Source organism: Amblyomma maculatum, chromosome 2 (assembly GCF_055883805.1).
Source record: "Amblyomma maculatum isolate TAMU_Amacu chromosome 2, ASM5588380v1, whole genome shotgun sequence".
Lineage (NCBI taxonomy): Eukaryota > Metazoa > Arthropoda > Arachnida > Ixodida > Ixodidae > Amblyomma > Amblyomma maculatum.
This window is the reverse complement of record NC_139345.1, coordinates 226,564,142-226,582,922: the sequence shown is the minus strand read 5'-3', so window position 1 is coordinate 226,582,922 and position 18,781 is coordinate 226,564,142. Positions and strand designations below refer to the sequence as shown.

The following is an 18,781-nucleotide window of genomic DNA, read 5'->3' as shown; positions in this document are numbered from 1 at the left end:
GTGTTGTAGAAGTAAACTAATCGCTTATGCGCAAGAACGAAACTCCAAGCTAAATTTAAACAAGATGGCTTTTGACAGCAAGATATATTATTTACGATGGTGCAACCGATTTTGTAAGGGAGAATAGCAAAGCATGGGCCGCCGCAGTTTATAAAACACTTATCATAATGCCTATTCATCGTTGTTATCAACTGTAGGAGCCTACAGAATAAGGCAGATGAATTTGCGAGCCTTCTGCGCATTTCGCAGCCTGATATTGTGATTGGGACTGAATCTTGGTTAGAGCCTGGCATATCGGATTGTAACGCGTTTTTATCGGAATATTTAGCTCACTAGAAAGACCGTAATCATACTTGTGCATAACAGAATACGAAGTGTGCCATTATACTACGATGACGTCTCTTCAGAATGTGTTTGGTGTAGAACATTGCTCTCTGGTGGTAGGAGGATCGTTTTACAAGTCAACAAGCATGGAGCCATTTCGTAGCCTGCCAAAAGGAATCCATTCTACTGGGGGGGGGGGGGATATTAACATGCCGGAAATTGTATGGCGTGACCTGTGGCAACAAGTGGCTCGGGCCTCCAGTCTGCCTTCTGTGAGCTGGTACGGAACAATGAACTTGTTCAGTTTGTTAATTTCCCAACACGTTATGGCTCAGCTGGAGGGAATACATTAGACTTGTTGTTTAGTAACAGTGATGATTTGGTGGAATCAATTATGGCAGTGCCAGGAATAAGTGATCGTAAGGTCGTATGTGCAACAGTAGTATGCAAACAGTTGCCCGAGAAAGATTTTTTTATATGAACAGGGTAATTATGAGGCCATTAATATGCATTGTGGGGCTAGTTGGTTCATACTCAGATAGGTTTTATGCGCACAAAAAGACGACACAATACAGGCAGGAACAATTCCAATGTTCCTGCCTGTATTTCTGGAACGTAGCAGTCTGTGCAGTGTAGAAACATTATGGGATATGTTCAGAGACAAACTGCTCTCTTTGGTCGCAAAATATATTCCCTCTAGGGTCGTGTCATCTAGGCGTTGAACAGATAAATCGTGGATTTATAAAAAGCTGCGTCTATCAATTAGAAAGAAAATAGGGCTATACAAGGCTTTGAAGACCAAACCAGAACTGTTCCTGCTCTCAGGCACGAAGGAAAGTTGTTAACAGATGATGCTAAAAAGGCTGATTACTTCATTGAATATTTTCATTCTGTTTTCACAGCAGTACCTGAAATATATGAGTAATTACCTCAACTGGATGACATTTTTGTGAATGAAGCTGGAATAACGGCGCTCTTGAACAACCTTCTGCTGACAGTCCAGATGGCGTGTCTTGAAGTGCTGCGCCAAAAGTGTTTTGGTTTATTTATTTAGCAAGTCATTAATTTCTCAGCAACTACCTAGTGAATGGAAAATGGCAAATGTGGCTCCTATTTTCAAAGGTGGCTTTCCTTGGCCCTTTGCTATTTTTGCTCTATATTAATGATTTACCTGACAGTATAACCTCCAAGATCCGTCTATACGCCGATGATTGCGTACTGTACCACACTATCAACTCTGTTAATGATCACCTCCTTCTGAATGAGTCTTTTGGTATGTTCCGTGACTGGTGCAATACGTGGCAGATGAACATCAATTTCAGCAAAACAGTTGTCATGTCTTTCACCAACCGCCTATCACCTTCTATTTACGACTATGCATCACTGCAAAGGGTTCATGAATATAAATATCTTGGCGTCGTTTTTTCTCACAATATGCAATGGTCAAAACACACCGATTACATCACAGCTAAAGCTCTTAAAAAGGTAGGTTACTTACGACGCACAGTACGGGATGCTCCTAAAGAAGCAAAATTGCTCATGTACAAAACTCTAATTCGCCCTATTCTTGAATACGCTTCTAATGTCTGGAATCCATACAAGCAATGTGAAATCGATCAAATAGAATCTGTGCAACGTAAAGCTGTAAGATTTATTTTTCGCCGCTACGACTTTCATTTTTCACCCTCATCTGCGATGTCTTCCCTAAACATAAGCCCGCTTGCATCCCACCGAAAAACTGAGTCCTTAAAACTTCTTCACTCCATAGTTCATTCTGCTAATTGCCTTTCAGAGGGTAAGCATATCTCGTTTTCAAAACCATCTGCAACCAGGAGCCATCACGATCTTAATATCCAACCTTTTTTTGCCCGCACTAACGTTTTCAAATACAGTTTTTTTCCGCGCACTGTGGAGTGTTGGAATTCTTTGAATGGCAACATTCGTGCACTATCAATCTCTGATTTTGCGTCGGCAATTGAGTCGTAGCATTGTATGTTGTTTTTCTAGCGTTTATATTTGTAATGCTTGTATGTACTTTTGTATGCGTGGAATTGTTCCACATTTTTGTACCCACTCCTGCTATAGCCCCTTGAGGGGCTGCAGTATTTTCAAATAAATAAATAAATCAGGCCGGTGTTGGAATACGCGTGCGTAGCTTAGGACCCCTTAACCAAAACCCTAGAAGATAAGTTAAAGCATGTTCAAGAAAGGGCTGCAAGATTCGTTGCAGCCATGTACAACTACAAAATTAGAGGTTCTCAAATCAGGGAAAGTCTAGGTTGGAAACTGCTGTCCGTACGCAGAAAGCTTTCAAACAACATTAACAATGGTAACACAAGTATTGATAGGATCACATATTTAAAACAACCTCATTATCAGTATAAGAGACGAGACAATTCCCAAAAAAATAGGGTCATATCAAAGTCGCATAAACGCCTTTAAATTTTCTTTCTTTCCATGCTCAATTTCAGATTGGAATTTACTCTCGGATGAGGTCGTATCTGCGCCCAATTTTTCACCTGCCATCGAGAACATTATATGAATCTGTTTTACATTACAAGCAGTGTACTTTATTGTGAAACTGAGTCACAAATTTTGGTTGTGTGTAATTTAAAATGCCAGTTTGAACTTTTTGTGTGCTTTAGAATTGATTGTATGCTTTTGCTTCAGCTTTTCTGTTTTTCTTTATGCTTGCAACTAACCCCCTACGACAATGGCGATGAGCACTGACATCACAGCCATGTGGCCACGCGCGACTAATTCAGATTAAGGCCAGTATTGCTTAACCTATGACTGACCAATGACTGACTCTGATCTGACCTCTGACTTGGCCTGACTTTTGATTTAAGTCTTGTAGACCTAAAATATGAGCCAAACCAGTACCTCTTGGCATACTGCCATTGGCGTAACTAGGTAAAGCCTGTCCTCATTTTTTTCCTTTTCTTTCATTTTTGTTTCATTACCTTTTCTCTTTTTTTTTCTAAGCATGTAAAGGCATGCAGTTGCTTGTTAACAAGCCTTATGCTCGACAACCACCACCAACTAGCCCAGCAGCATGCCCTACTTATGTTGTAGTGGCAGTTTGCACTTGGTTGCAATCTTTCCTTAAGCCAGCCTAGTCTGCAGGTTTGTTGACATCCTTCCGAAGTCACTGGGTATACCCTTTGTAGAATAATGGCTTTTAGTGTTCGGAATAATGGCTTTTAGTGTTCGCAGTGACGCAGTGGTTTGGGAGGGGACCCAAGGATGCGGGATGAAATTCCAGCCACACTGACTGCTTTTTCCTTAGCCCTCTAAAGCACCTCTCATAGCCTGAGTAGCTTTGGGCCGTTAAACCCCATAAACCGGACCAAACCTGTATTGATCAGGCCCATTATGTAACATGCACTTTCTCATACAAAAGCCAACTTTTATCCACAATACTTATTGGAATCACTTCCCTCCAGGCATCACTTGTACATCCAACTAGGCACTTGGCAAATAGTTGTTCGTTTACTGGCTGTGATTTCTTAGTCTGAGTTTTCTTTCTTTATTATGGTGTTCTTTGTGACGTTTTTCTTCCTTTTGCCTCTTCCCATGTAAAGCTACAGCATCGGCCTGAGACATGAGTAAGTAAAGAGCGAGTATGCCCCATACATCACGTCATAGGAACTGAAAAGGCACCCATTGCTGCCTTTGCTTACTGTGCCATATGACGCTGCACTTTGTTTGGAATGAAAATTCTTTATTGCAACCTTGGGAGACCCACAGTTGTGGTACAGGCACACACAATTGCAATCTGAATAGGCACCATGTCACTATGCAGGACTCTTGTTAAGAATCTTCTGGAAGCATATAGTACGAGTATGCAATTTCTGTCTTGAAGGTATTTGAGAAGGGATTTTCTTCTCAAGTTTTAGGATATTGATTAGGTATAGCATTTTATGTAAAAGAGTAGTAACGACCAAAGTTGTTTCTCATGTATGTTAAAAGGAATGTACCATGGAAAGCATTTTGAAAAAAAAAATTAGTGTTATTATATGATACAGCTATTTTATACAGGCATAATAGCCGAAATGTATACAACATCATAGGCTTTATAATGCCAAACTCTGTAAAAGGATTCTTTCTGTGGGGGTTCCATGGAAAATTTGCAGTGGGTCTTATCGTCTGCTGTGGCATGATAACTTTTATATTTTGTTTGGTTGCACTAACCCAAATAATAAAACAGTACGTAAGAGAAGGAAATAGAGAGGCAGTGTATATGAAGAGTTCTGTTTTCTTTTTTTAATGCGGTGGGGAATTGCATGGCACCGGGATTCGAACCACGGTCCTCTTGCTTGCTAGGCAGATGTTCTACCTCTATGCCAGAAAAAAAAAACATTCACGTGTTGATAGAATTGCATGAACAGGTTTGGGGTGCGACCTGATGCCAGTAAACACCTCCGGAAATGCACTCACTCACCAGAACAGGATTTGGCCACCCTGGTGTAGTAATTGGCCGCTATCTCCTCAGTCACCAGCGGCTGCGGAGCAGCTGACCACGGCAACGGTCACACCCATAACGCAGCGGAGGGGGCTGTGAAATGTCTGCCTTCGGATAGGCCGCCATTTGAAACTGACCCTGGCAATGTTTAATGCTAGAACCCTAGCTAGTTTAGCAGTGCTCTTCGAGGAACTAGCTGGAATGAAATGAGACATCATAGGGCTTAGTGAGGGTAGGAGGCCGAATGAGGCCTATAACACACTGATATACTGTACTGTACTGGGACATGAGATTATGCATTGTTCCCAGCTACTGGATCGAGTGATGGCAGTGCCCAAGTGCTTCAAGCAGGAGTTTGTGGATGTGGCCAAGCTGCCTCAGCCAATACCTGGCTCTCCCACACCCATCACCAAGGTCTACAGCGATGTCCTGCACCTCATCAGGCACGACAAGACAAAGGAGGTGGGGCTTTGGCTGTTCCACACTGCTCGCACAAGAGCAGCAGCTTGGGGTGCAGGAGGCAATAGCAAGTGTGGCCTCTCTGTGAACCAATTATGTGCCAACTAGAAGGGTAATTTCTCATTGATACCCTAAAGGGCACATTTTCTGCAGCATCCTTGCGCCACTTTATGTCATGTCGTGTACATCTCATGGTTTTGTATAAACTGGTAACCTTCTTGTTATCCGTCCTGACAAAGCTTTCTTTCTCTTCCTGCTTGAGCTGTCAAGCATTTTCTGACATCTGTTGTTAATGAAATGTGTGGAAGTATGGTTCTGTGTCCATAGTAGCATAGCACAAAGTGTACAGATGGCAAACTCTGAAAACAAACATTTTATGCTGATATTAAAAAAGAAAGAATGAACTGTTTTGCATTTTGGCAGATGGCACACCAGTTTTATGTGATTTTTAGCACTCGTCACAATGTAGCCAACACATAAACATTTGAGTGCAAAACAAATGCAAAACAGTTCATTCAATTCATATTCGCAATTGGAAATTTTGAATATTCAAAAATGATCAAATATCGCACTGTGCACTTCACTGCAATGCTTGACCGTGTGCAGTGCAGCACCCTCAAAACACCTTTTTGCCTAGAAGACCTTGCCGACAGCGTCCGCAAAGCGAAGCGCTTGGCGTTCTCATTTCACTTTCATCTCAGATGCAGACTGGTGTTCATCGGATACAATTACTGGGATGGAAATGGTTTTCAGCAGGTTTTTCAGGTCTATTTAATAATTCGAGCTTTCAGTTAATTCGGACATTTTTTTCTGGTCCCAGAAAGGCCGAAGAGCTTACTGTACTTAACAGTGATATGATAGTTTCACCTGATTTCATGTAGGTTCATCGTGTACAAAAAACTGGTTTACAAAATCCTGTATAAAATTTATACTGAATTCTTCACCACGCTTTTGTGCAATGTTAGTTGAGTTTTACTTGCAAATACCATGCAAATTCTGAAACAAACAATATTTGCGCATTCTCACATTTTCCTCTGTGCTTTGGAACTCATATTTTTCTATGTACTGGACGCCTCCAAGCACGCACCTAAAACTGAAATTGCTGCCATATTTTAATTGCCTGGGAATTTATAGTAAAAACTGAGGCAGAGATGTGTATAGTTAATTTGGCCTTCAAGGGGCTAGGAAAAATGCGCGATTTAACAGATACCTCCAGTGATCGAGTGGGCCTGAAAAAATCTTCTGAAAATCGTTTGCATCACAGTAACTTTATCTGATGAATACCTGTATGATGGTAATCTGCATTTGAGATGGAACCGCACTGTTAGGCACGTTGAAGAAATGCTCCAAAATCGTAAAGGCCTCGGTCACCCTTTTTGTAGCGCAACACAGTAGTTGTGCTGCCTCTTCATAGAACAGCCCCACCAAGTTTTGAGGAGGCTTCACTGTAATTGTTAGCGTAGTGAAGCATCGCAGTGAAGTGCGCAGTGCACTGAAACTGCATGTGTACACCGCACCATTTCAGCGTACCGGATGCAGTGTGTCGATGCACCTATCCGTGAATGGATGTGACGGATATCTGCATAGGCTTTAGAACATCGTGACGGCATTCCAAAATAAAAACAGTGAACCTCAAAGCAGCATTCGAAACAACGTGGCTAGCTAATTATAATGACTTCTGGCACTGCGTTGTCTCATGCACGCAAGTTCTACTGGGCTAGCTGATGTGTGCAGTAAAGGAATGCAAAAACAAAACTATGTGACTGAACTTTATTTCGGATATGGGGAACATCCGATCGTTGTCGTGCCTGCCATAGGGCACACCAAGTGAGCATGCATCACTGTTTATGCAATTCATGTTCGGGGCAGTCTGTTTGCGCCGGTTGATCCTCAATGCGATCGCCCATCCTAATTAACCGGAGCGAGGCCCGCCCATGTCCAAATTATTAGTGTTCAATGTCCTAGGTTCAATGTTGTACCTCTGTCATGCTTCCGCAGTGTTGTTACCATATCCCACCAATTGGCCTACAACTGCTTTTTTAAGTCCTAGATTCACATTGACGTCAGTCAGGACCACGCTTCTTGTTTGATTTATCTGAACTTCTGAATTAACAGGGGTCAAATTAACGAGATTTTACTATATACATTATTTTTTCTTATGAGCAAAGAAAATGTTTTGAACTTTGTGAATTAAATGTGCTGTGAAGAAAAGGAAGTACAGTTATAACGAGGTCCCATCGTTGTCCCATCTAAGACGAACATGGAAGGAAGAAAACGGCAGGGTCCTTTCGTAGTGCTGTTTTCAGTGCGCTTGTTTTTCTCATTGCAAAGCTACGTACCGTCTGGCCGAAATACTATGTGTGTTGCCAAGCGCACAGCCACCCCGTGTGCAGGCCAAGAGCATGGTACGCAGCCAGCACTGGCCTGTGGACCACCCGAACCGGGGAGAGCTGTGGCTGCAGCTGTGCCAGCAGCACTCGAAAGGTGGGGGGCGCCACCTGGCAGCTGGCTTCTACTCGAGAACTGTGCGGGAAACCCTGGGAGAGCTGTGGCCCATGAGCCTGCCTGCCTTTGCTGACCCTATCTTCTGCGAGGACTACCTGCTGTCGGCCGAGGGGCAGAAGCGGGCCGAGCGGGTGCTCTACGTGGTCTCCGTGAGCCACCCGCACATCACCTACTGCCCACTCCTGCATCCGGTCACCTCCCTGCTGCTACATTACCTCTCCGAGGAACAGGTGGGCCTCTCTTCGGGAGAAGGAGGGCACGCAGGGCTCAGCTGTGAGTGAGCTGTGGAAGAGGAAATGGTAGGTGCGTGAAGGGACAGGAGGTCAGGAAACAGTTGTGAGTGACATGAAGTGAGGTAAAATTTATTTGGTTTCTTTACAGCAAGTAAATAAACCTGGCAGGACAGGCAAAAGGTGTTATGTACAGTTGTGAGCAAAAGTTGTATACAACACTCAGCCGGTGGCGGAGCTTGAGAAAACTACATGCCAAATTCATCTAGCAACAGCTATATAAAATGGAGGCAATTGTGGCAGTGCCGCACTAGACGGCATTTCGATGCTCTGTCACTAGATGAGTGTTGTATACCATTTTTGCTCATGACTGTACATCACAGTCAAACCCAAGAAGAAATAGGCAAGATGGCTGCCCCTCAGGGCAGAGGCCTCTTCGGCCTCTGGAAGCCTATAGTGGCTTTCAAAAGTTTCTGAGGAACCCTGCACCTTGGATTCCACCCCTCTGTGCATAACAAGTCGGCAAGAAAGTGTAGACGCACTCTCCTTAGAAAAGTGACTGCAATCAGTTAGTATTGACTGGATGTTTAGTGTACTCTGTGACATAGGCAACGTGCAGTTTTATTGCTGTTTCTCTGCTGGGCCGGCTCGGGGCGAAGTTATGCTTAGCACCCACAGGAATGCATGAGAACGTTTTCAAAGCAGTCTTCGGATTTCACAGTGTACCTATGATGTCATTCTTTGGTGAAGGGTAGTAATGAGGACCCTAGAACACATTTTGAAAGTATGATGGTGAAATGTTTACAGGAATCCCATAATGTGGAGTAGATTTGTAATAAGGGAGTAATTACTCATTGCATCCACCCAAGCGCAGCCATACGGCTACAAAGGAAAGCTATACAGCTTTCTCAGAAACTTCGTAGTTAAAGAAAAATTCATCCTGATCCAGGAATCGAACCCAGCACCACCGCTTTTCCAGGGCAGTCGCTCTACCGACTTAGCTAACCAGGACGGCTAGCAGATCAGATGGTAGGGTGAGAGCGAATAGTTGGTCAAATATTTAGGGGAATCCCTCAAGCTGGAGTAGATTTCTAATAAGGGGGTAATTACTCATTGACATCCACCCAAAGCGCAGCCATATGGCTACAAGGGAAAGCTATACAGCTTTCTCAGAAACTTCGTAGTTAAAAAAAATCATCCTGATCCGGGAATCGAACCCGGCACCACAGCCTTTCTGGGGCAGTCGCTCTACCAACTGGGCTAACCAGGACGGCTAACAGATCAGATGGTAGGGCGAGAGCAAATAGTTAGTCAAATATTTAGGGGAATCCCCCAAGGTGGAGTAGATTTCTAATAAGGGAGTAATTACTCATTGACATCCATCCAAAACGCAGCCATACGGCTACAAAGCTATACAGCTTTCTCAGAAACTTCGTAGTCAAAGAAAAATTCGTCCTGATCCAGGAATCGAACCCGGCACCACCGCCTGTCCGGGGCAATCGCTCTACCGACTGAGCTAACCAGGACGGTCAGCAGAGCAGACGGTAGGGCGAGAGCGAATTGATCTATAACTCGAAGGGGGAATGGTGTTGGTCAAATATTTAGGGGAATCCCCCAAGGTGGAATAGATTTGTAATAAGGGAGTAATTACTCATTGCATCCACCCAAGCGCAGCCATACGGCTACAAAGGAAAGTTATACAGCTTTCTCAGAAACTTCGTAGTTAAAGAAAAATTCGTTCTGATCTGGGAATCGAACCCGGCACCACCGCCTTTCAGGGGCAGTCGCTCTACCGACTGAGCTAACCAGGACGGTCAGCAGAGCAGACGGTAGGGTGAGAGCGAATTGATCTATAACTCGAAGTGGGAATGGTGTTGGTCAAATATTTAGGGGAATCCCCCAAGGTGGAATAGATTTGTAATAAGGGAGTAATTACTCATTGCATCCACCCAAGCGCAGCCATATGGCTACAAAGGAAAGCTATACAGCTATACTTCGAGTTATAGATCAATTCGCTCTCGCCCTACCATCTGTTCTGCTGACCGTCCTGGTTAGCTCAGTCGGTAGAGCGACTGCCCCGGAAAGGCGGTGGTGCCGGGTTCGATTCCCGGATCAGGACAAATTTTTCTTTAACTACGAAGTTTCTGAGAAAGCTATATAGCTTTCCTTTGTAGCTGTATGGCTGCGCTTGGGTGGATGCAATGAGTAATTACTCCCTAATCAATCATGTCACGGTACAGACAACAATAATCGGCGTACAATCTAGATGACTTGAGACGTGTTCACCTACATCATTGATAAATATGTTTAGCTGCTATTTAGTCCATATAGTCATTCCAAGAAAAGTAATTTCTAAATAGAACGCCTAAGTACTTATATGTTGACACTACAGACAGATTTTCTTCATTTAGAGAGTAAGTCGTATGCAGGATATGGCGGTTGTTTGTAAAGTGGACACATTTGCATTTAGAAAAATTCAAAGTCATATTCCACCTTCCGCACCAGAGTAGTATAGTGTCAAGGTCGCTTTCAAAATGGGCACCATCATTTAAATCAATAATGTCACGGTATAGACAACAATCATCGGCGTGCAATCTTAGATGACTTGAGACGTGTTCACCTACATCTTTGATAAATATCTTTAGCTGCTATTTAGTCCATATAGTCATTCCAAGAAAAGTAATTTCTAAATAGAACGCCTAAGCACTTAAATGTTGACACTACAGACAGATTTTCTTCATTTAGAGAGTAGGTCGTATGCAGGATATGGCGTTTGTAAAGTGGACACATTTGCATTTAGAAAAATTCAGTCATATTCCATCTTCCGCACCAGAGTAGTATAGTGTCAAGGTCGCTTTCAAAATGGGCACCATCATTTAAATCATTAATGTCGCGGTACAGACAACAATCATCGGTGTACAATCTTAGATGACTTGAGACGTGTTCACCTACATCGTTGATAAATATGTTTAGCTGCTATTTAGTCCATATAGTCATTCCAAAAAAAGTAATTTTGAAATAGAACGCCTAAGCACTTATATGTTGACACTACAGACAGATTTTCTTCATTTAGAGTAGGTCGTATGCAGGATATGGCATTTGTTTGTAAAGTGGACACATTTGCATTTAGAAAAATTCAGTCATATTCCATCTTCCGCACCAGAGTAGTATAGTGTCAAGGTCACTTTCAAAATGGGCACCATCATTTAAATCAATAATGTCGCGGTACAGACAACAATCATCGGCGTACAATCTTAGATGACTTGAGACGTGTTCACCTACATCATTGATAAATATCTTTAGCTGCTATTTAGTCCATATAGTCATTCCAAAAAAAGTAATTTTGAAATAGAACGCCTAAGCACTTATATGTTGACACTACAGACAGATTTTCTTCATTTAGAGTAGGTCGTATGCAGGATATGGCATTTGTTTGTAAAGTGGACACATTTGCATTTAGAAAAATTCAGTCATATTCCATCTTCCGCACCAGAGTAGTATAGTGTCAAGGTCGCTTTCAAAATGGGCACCATCATTTAAATCAATAATGTCACGGTACAGATAACAATCATCTGCGTACAATCTTAGATGACTTGAGAGGTGTTCACCTATATCATTGATAAATATCAAAAAAAGAAGTGGCCCCAAGACAGATCCTTGCGGGACACCTTGCAGGACATTTTTATGCGATGACCTGCTTCTGTTAAGCACAACGCATTGTTTTCGGTCATGAAGGTATGCCTCAAGCTATCGAAGAGCACAGCAGGAATATTCAGTACAGACAGTTTTATCAGTAACAAATTATGTGCTACAGAATCGAACGCCTTCTGGAAGTCTAGAAAAATACAATCAACCTGTTGGCCACTATTAATCGAGATAGCTATATCATGAGAAAACTCAATTGGGTGTCACAAGGAAAACCTTTTCTAAAGCCGTGCTGTGCTATGCAGAAAAAATCGTTTTCTTGGAGGTCGGTCATGAGGTTGGAATAAATAAGATGCTCTAGTGTCTTGCATGAAACACTGGTGAGAGATATAGGTCGGTAATTCCTGGTTTCTGTTTTATTGCCGCTTTTGTAAACGGGAACTACATTAGCAGTTTTCCAGTCATCTGGTAATGCACCTAGTTCGAATGATTTCTGAAAAAGAATGTTCAAGAATGGGGCAATGACGCAGCACAGTTTTTCATAATATAATTTGAAATATGATCTGGACCAGAGCAGAGCTAACGCTGAGTTTTTGCAGTAACTTTATTATTCCCTGCTCTGAAAAGGCTATCTCACCCATTTGTGTAAAATCCCTTACAGTTTTTACGCCACAAGCCTGAGGCGTAACTGTTAAGAATAAAGATTCAAAATAACTATTAAACTGTTCAGCTTTACCTGTCAAGTCTTGTGCATAATTATTGTCATTTATAATATCTGGAATAACATCCTTAGTTAAAGCTCAGCTACTTTGGTCATCTGATGAGGAGAGAGGAGTCGCTGGAGAAAGATTTGATGTTGGGAAAGGTTGAGGGTCGCCGGAGAAGGGGTAGGCAGTGAACGCAATGGTTAGATGGCATCCTTGAGGCACTGCAGATGAAGTCATGTGATGTTAGGAAAATAGTGAGAGACCGGAAAGCGTGGCGTGACATGGTCCATAGGGTCACGAAGAGTCAGACACGACTGAACATCCCTAGCACCTTGTTTGCTTCTAACGTATTTCCATACTTGTTTCGGGTTCTTTTTCTTTAATTTTTCACCCAGATCATCAAGATGCGTACTTTCTGCCTCGTGCATTTCAGTGGCTACCTATCTCTTTATTGAGTCCCTTCATCAGGCAATGCAGTTCTGGTTTAGGAGATTTGCATTATTGGCGATACAAGCGGTGTCTTCTGTTTATCAATGATTTAATCTTTCTGCTCATCCACGGCTTACCGCTTCGATGCTTGGAAGAAATTAGAACGAAAGACTGTGTTAGGGATAAAAGTTTGGTTTTTAGCAGTTGCCACTCAGAATTCACATCAAGGGTGGTCTGAAATCAGGTAGGAAAGCATCGAAGTGCGCGATCATAGCTGAATGCCAGTCATGTCAGTGGGCTGCAATGCAAGGCAGGCATGCAACTTAATACAGTCGAACCCGGATATATCGAACTCGAAGGGGATCGCGAAATAGTTCGATATATCGATAATTCGATATACAGAAATCGGCTTGTGATGGTACTTACGATGTGAAAAAACGATACCATATTTGTCGCGTAATCAACCCACTCGCATAATGAACCCACCCTCCACTTTTGCACCCGAGAATTTGGAAAAAAAAAAAAAAAAAGCGTTAAGGCCACCGCGCTCACATGCAAGCGACTGAGCGATCTAAGCGACGAGTGGCAGCGACAGAGTGAAAATTTTCAAACTTGTTGGAACTGCGTCCCTCTCGCCTCTCGCCGCTCGAGCCACCGCGGCAGCTCAAAACAAGGTTTCTGTGTCGCCGCGGTGGCAGAAATCGCGAAATCGCGAGCATTTTCGCTTGCATGTCGATGGCGCGCGTCAGTCCGTTTCGGTCGTCTCTTCCACAGCTCATTGGCAGCGTGCCAAGATGCTGCGCAGCGATAACGTCGGGGCGCGTTTATCTCTTGATAGCTCCTGCGGTGGCGGCGAGCGAACTTGGCAGAGTGCCCGTGATGGCTTGATTGCACAAGCCTGGTTCGATTTATCGCGCCGCGCTTGGGGCGGGCGTCATGATCGCAGCAACTGACCGTGTGCTTTCGCTGATTCATACATGCAAGGATAAACGATAAAAAAAAATAAAATAAACATCCCTGCCAAAAAAAAAAGAAGAAACCCTGCTGCTTCCTAACGTCCGCAGCCGCCATATCTTACGCTACGCCGCGGGTACAGCACAACGATAAGAAAGGATGACTCTCGCAAAAAGAAAAGAAAACAAGAAAAAAAAAACTAAAAAAAAAAACTGCCGCTTCTTAACATCCGCAGGCGCCATAGCCACGTCCGCCGCCGCACGCAGAGGGTTCGCAACACACGCTGGAGAAAGCGTCCGTCCGACGTCTGTCTGAAAACGGGCTGAGCTGGCTTGGCGCATGCGTTGCGCGTGCTGAAGGAGAGAGATAGCTCAGCAAAAGAATGGGCACACCCACGCACATGGCTTGCAAACATGTGTTGGCGCGCAGGAAACGACAACTGCAGATGCGCGCGCCTTTGGGGAATGGGCGCGGCGGCGCTCCCCAGACCAGCCGTCGCCGAACTGTCCCCTTTCATTCCTTCCGCGCGTGGCTTGAAAATGTCACGCGGCAAACGGCCAAGGGTAATGCGATCGTCTTTGGGGAAGGCACACTTTCCAGTGCGTGGTGCTGAGTTCAACATATCGAACGACCGGTGAAACTGAGTTCGATATATGACGCGGCTTTCCTATACTTTTACATGGGATTTTCAAGGGGATATTTCGTGAGTTCGATATAACCAAAATTCGATATATCCGGGTTCGATATAACCGGGTTCTACTGTAGTATTAAATCAACGATCGGAATAGATCTAGCGCTATTGGGGGTTGTTCTTGTAGGACTTTCTACTTACTGATACAAGGAATATTCATCTTCCGAAAAGCAGAATAAGTAAGCGAACAAGTATTTATTTTTGGCTGTAGACAGACCCAATTCATGTTTGGTAAGTTGAAATCGCCTCCAAGAACAACATGCTTTGGATCTAACGATAGTAGGACATTATTCAACTGGAATAAGGGTTAGGGAGCGGCCATGTAAAACGACCCTATTGCCATAGAACAGCCATTGGATAGGACTACCTTACACCGCACTGTCTCGCATGCCGTGCTGTCAAAATTAATATGTATACTACTATTCAAACTATTGTGTACAATGACAAACATACCACTGCCGTGTACATTACGGTCCTTTCGGTACACTGTGTAACTAAATGGGAATATCTCATTGTTATTATATTAATAACAATGAGATATTCCCATTTAGTTACACAGTTATATCAAACCTCGATATAACGAACACTCATATTACGAATTATTGAATATATCGAACTCTTCTGCAATTATTTTGTCAAACACATGTATTTTTAACTTCCCATAGCGAACGCGGTTCGGCATAAAACGGATATTACGAACTTCGCGACGCCAAGCACTACCTCACTTTAATAGCAGGAGGCAGGCTTCGTTGCACTACATGTGTGTTGTGCGGCGCAGCAAACATTCAGGACTACCTCGCAGGCGCTAACAGGGCCACAGATGCCACGACGGCATTGGGAGTTGACAGCCAAAGAAATTTAAGGCCTCCGAGATTACCCCCGCGCGCCTGTTTGTGCGTGCGGAGGTGATCTCGGAGGCCATAAGAAATCGTTCGCATCTCACAATCGCTGACAGTGCCGCTTCAGCAGCGGCGACAGCGGCGCGATCGAAGGTTGCTTTTGCCCAAGCCGGTGGTGCTTTTGCCTTTTTGGTTTTTGCGTCTTATAAGGCCCCAATATAGTCCGGCGTAACGCACACGCGCGCGCACGCCGGCCTCCGCGACGTTACGTCGGTGAAAAACCGAGGTCTATAGTCCAACGTCATGGCGTGATGGACGTAGGAAACGCGAGCTGACGCGACCCAACGTCGCTGACACGTAAATAGAATCTCACCTATATCTTGCCGACCGCGTCAGCCGCGTCGGCCACGCTTCCCAGCATTCCTCACGCGCAGTGAAGATGGCGGCTTGCATGTAGACAGCGACTGCGCGCGCATTTCAGACACTGTTGCGGAAAAGCTGCTAGAAGGCATTCGAGACCAGCCCTGCGTCTATGATATCAAGCGGATTGACTACAAAGGCGTTGAGAGGAAAGAAAAATGCCTGGGATGCAATCTGTCAGTAGTGCGACCGGGCACAGCTGTGCAGCAAAAACTGCAGAAGCGGCTTCGCATAGAGTTGTGACCGGTACACGCCGGAATGGAAGGCCGTACTCGATTTGGCCACACGGAACGTCAGCTGTTCAGCAACCAGGGAATTCGCGAAATTGATGGAATTCTACAGGAACTGTGGCCGACCGATAAAGGGATCCTCATTACTGTTTAATCTCTAAATCTCTAACTCTTGTGTAATCGTACATGTACTTAATTTAATATTAGTTTTCAGTAAAACACGCACGTACACAATCATCGTTCCGTCCCTAGCCGTCGTCGACACAGGCAGGCCATTGCTCGGCTGGACGTCTGCACGGCTGGCTGTAACTGCTTTGTGCCATTTGAGCATTCGCAGTAAACACATCGCATCATTGCCTTGATCACAACAATAATTAGTGCCTCGATAGGCAGCCAGTTCGTCCTTGTAGGTGCCCTGTCGTCTGCTCGAAAATGTTTGTGCGCATGCGCGCCGCGGCGCCGTGCACGTCAGCCGCGCCGGATGAAGCGGCAGTTTTTTGAGGCGCCCGTCGTAGTTGACGTACCGTGGCCGACGTCGCCGCCTCTGCCAGTTGCGTCGAAAACGTCGGACTGTGGTCGCGGCATGGCCGTCGTAGCGTTCGGCGGAGGCTGCGTCGGTCGTCGTGTCGAGTGTGGTGCGCGGGTGTGCGTAGGGCTGTGATGGCGGTGAACGTGAAAAAAAGAGCTAAAGACCAAGCTCAAGATAAAATCGGGGCCTTCAAGGCAGTTTACAAGAGTAGACTGATTGACACTCTTCTCGTGAAGCGTCTTGTGAAGCAGGACTTGATCGGACAGCGTGAAAGGCGAAACGATTGCCAACTACTTTCGGCACGCAGGTTTTGTGCCAGCAGAGGCCCGTGCATCAAGTGATGATGGGGACGATCCCGACGAAGCAGAAGCAGAGCTCCGCGAGCTCGATGAGCCTGGAACGATTTTTTGCGTTTTGTTGGTGACATGCCCGCAACAATGAGGACTTTGTAGGCGGCGACGACATCGCGGCGACCACGGCTGTACTGACGAATGCCGAAATCGCTATGGAAGTGTCTGAACATCCCGCAGACAAAGCTCAGGCTGACCCTGCAGACGAGAACATTCTGACTTCACAAGAAGCGCTTGCTGCATTGGATTTACTGCGCCGCCACTGCAGTGCTATTGAGAGCAGTGGGTTTGCCCTTGTTGAGTGTTTGCAAACTGTGGAACAGGGCGTGATACGGAACGTGATTAACACAAAAAAGCAGGCCACGATAACGCAGTTCTTTGCGCGTAATTAAACGGACGTGACCCAAGAAGGCACCCTCAGAGTTGCTGTGCCTTCTCTGATCGAATTTCGCTGCTCTTGCGTGTATTTTCTACGAAATTTTGTATTATGAATTAAGCGGGAAACGCATGTGAGCGAAAAAGTGAGCGACGCGAAAAGGCGGCGCGGCGAAAGCGATCATGGTTCGCTCCGTCGCCTACTGGGGAAGACGCATGCATGCGACAGCGCGAACCGATCGAAACGGCAACGACACTCTGTGTAGGTTGTGTGGCTGGCATAGTGGCTTAGTACACCGCAAAACTACAGTACAACCTTGTTAATTCGAAGTCATCGGGACCGCGAGAAATCTTCGAATTAAGCGGGTTTTCGAATTAACCGAACACACCAAGAAATAAGACTTAGGCAAAAAAATTTGTTGCAGGAACGTGTTACCTTTATTCGGCATATTTTGAATTACTACTGAAAGTAATCAGAGATGCTGGTTTGCCGCGTCCGGTAGTTTGCGGCTCCTAAGGTCATGCTCTCGAGTTGGTCAAATAGACGAAACATCTCTGAACTTCCACCGCGGCACTCAACAAAACTGCGGATAACGTTCAGCGATCCGATAACTTCACCAAGAGCAGGTGCTCGGGGAGGCTCGTCGGTGTCGTCGTCGCTATCGTCGCTGTCATCGCGCATGTTCGTACCAGCAGTGATCTCACTCTCCAAGTCAGAGTAGCCAGTCTGCTCTTCGCTCTCAATGTTGATATACTCGGCGAAGCCGACTGCGTTGGACTCATCCTCTGCGCAGAGCGCATTGATGCGGTCGCAATACTCTGCTCCTTCTTCGTCAAGAGTAGTAGTACATGGGTGGTCTTCATCAGCATCAACAGTGCTTTCACTGGAAAAACCAGCGTGTTCAAAACACCGCCTGATCAATGTGGGCTCCACTTGTTTCCAAGCGTACACCATGAGGCATATGGCTCCAAGGAGGTCGATGGAGTACTCCTTGCCATTGTCGTAGCAAAGGAGCATGCGCTTGAGCAGGTGTTACCGACAAATCTTCCTAGTGTGGTGAATGACGCCTTGGTCCATCGGCTGTGAGATCTAAGTGGTGTTCGGAGGTAAAAATACCATCCTGATGGCCTGGAGATGTGGGATGTCGCCATGTGCCGGGCAGTTGTCGACGACAAATAGGACATTCCTGTCCGTGGCCGCGAACTTGCGGTCAAGTTGCCGCACGTACTCTTCAAATATTGCACCTGTCATCCAGGCTTTCTTATTGTGCCTGTAGACGAGTTCATCCTTTGGCGGCAGCTGCGCATTTTTGAAGCAGCGAGGCTTCCCCGTCTTCCCGACGACCAGTAGCGGCAGCTTGTGTTTACCGCACATGTTTGCGCTGAACAGCACAGTAATCCTGTCCTTGGCCTGTTTCCTACCCTTGATGGCGGTGTTCTTCACTGCGAATGTTTTTGTTGGCAGCATCTTATAAAAAAGTGCAGCCTCGTCAAGGTTGTAAATGTCGTCGGCACCGTACTCGCTAAGCAGCGGCGCCAATGTGTGGTTTCTCCAATCCTCGACAATGCTCTCGTTAGTGCTGCCGCTGTCACCACAGACGGTGAGAAAGGTTAAATTATAGCGTTCTT

At 45.1% G+C, this 18,781-nt stretch overlaps 1 protein-coding gene and 1 non-coding gene across 3 annotated transcripts in view; one reads left to right on the top strand and one right to left on the bottom strand.

Moving 5' to 3' along the window:
* LOC146201434 (GTPase-activating protein skywalker-like) overlaps nt 1-18,781 on the top strand; it is a 214,543-nt gene that overhangs the window by 52,400 nt on the left and 143,362 nt on the right. For both annotated transcript variants that reach the window (XM_084595843.1, XM_084595844.1), the window contains exons 2-3: nt 5,099-5,251; nt 7,642-7,983. In XM_084595843.1, the coding sequence (XP_084451969.1) occupies nt 5,114-5,251; nt 7,642-7,983 (480 nt within the window). In that variant the 5' untranslated portion in view covers nt 5,099-5,113. The remainder of the gene's footprint in view (nt 1-5,098; nt 5,252-7,641; nt 7,984-18,781) is intronic.
* TRNAS-AGA (transfer RNA serine (anticodon AGA)) lies at nt 9,180-9,253 on the bottom strand. The gene has a single exon. It is a non-coding gene; the product is annotated as a tRNA-Ser (tRNA).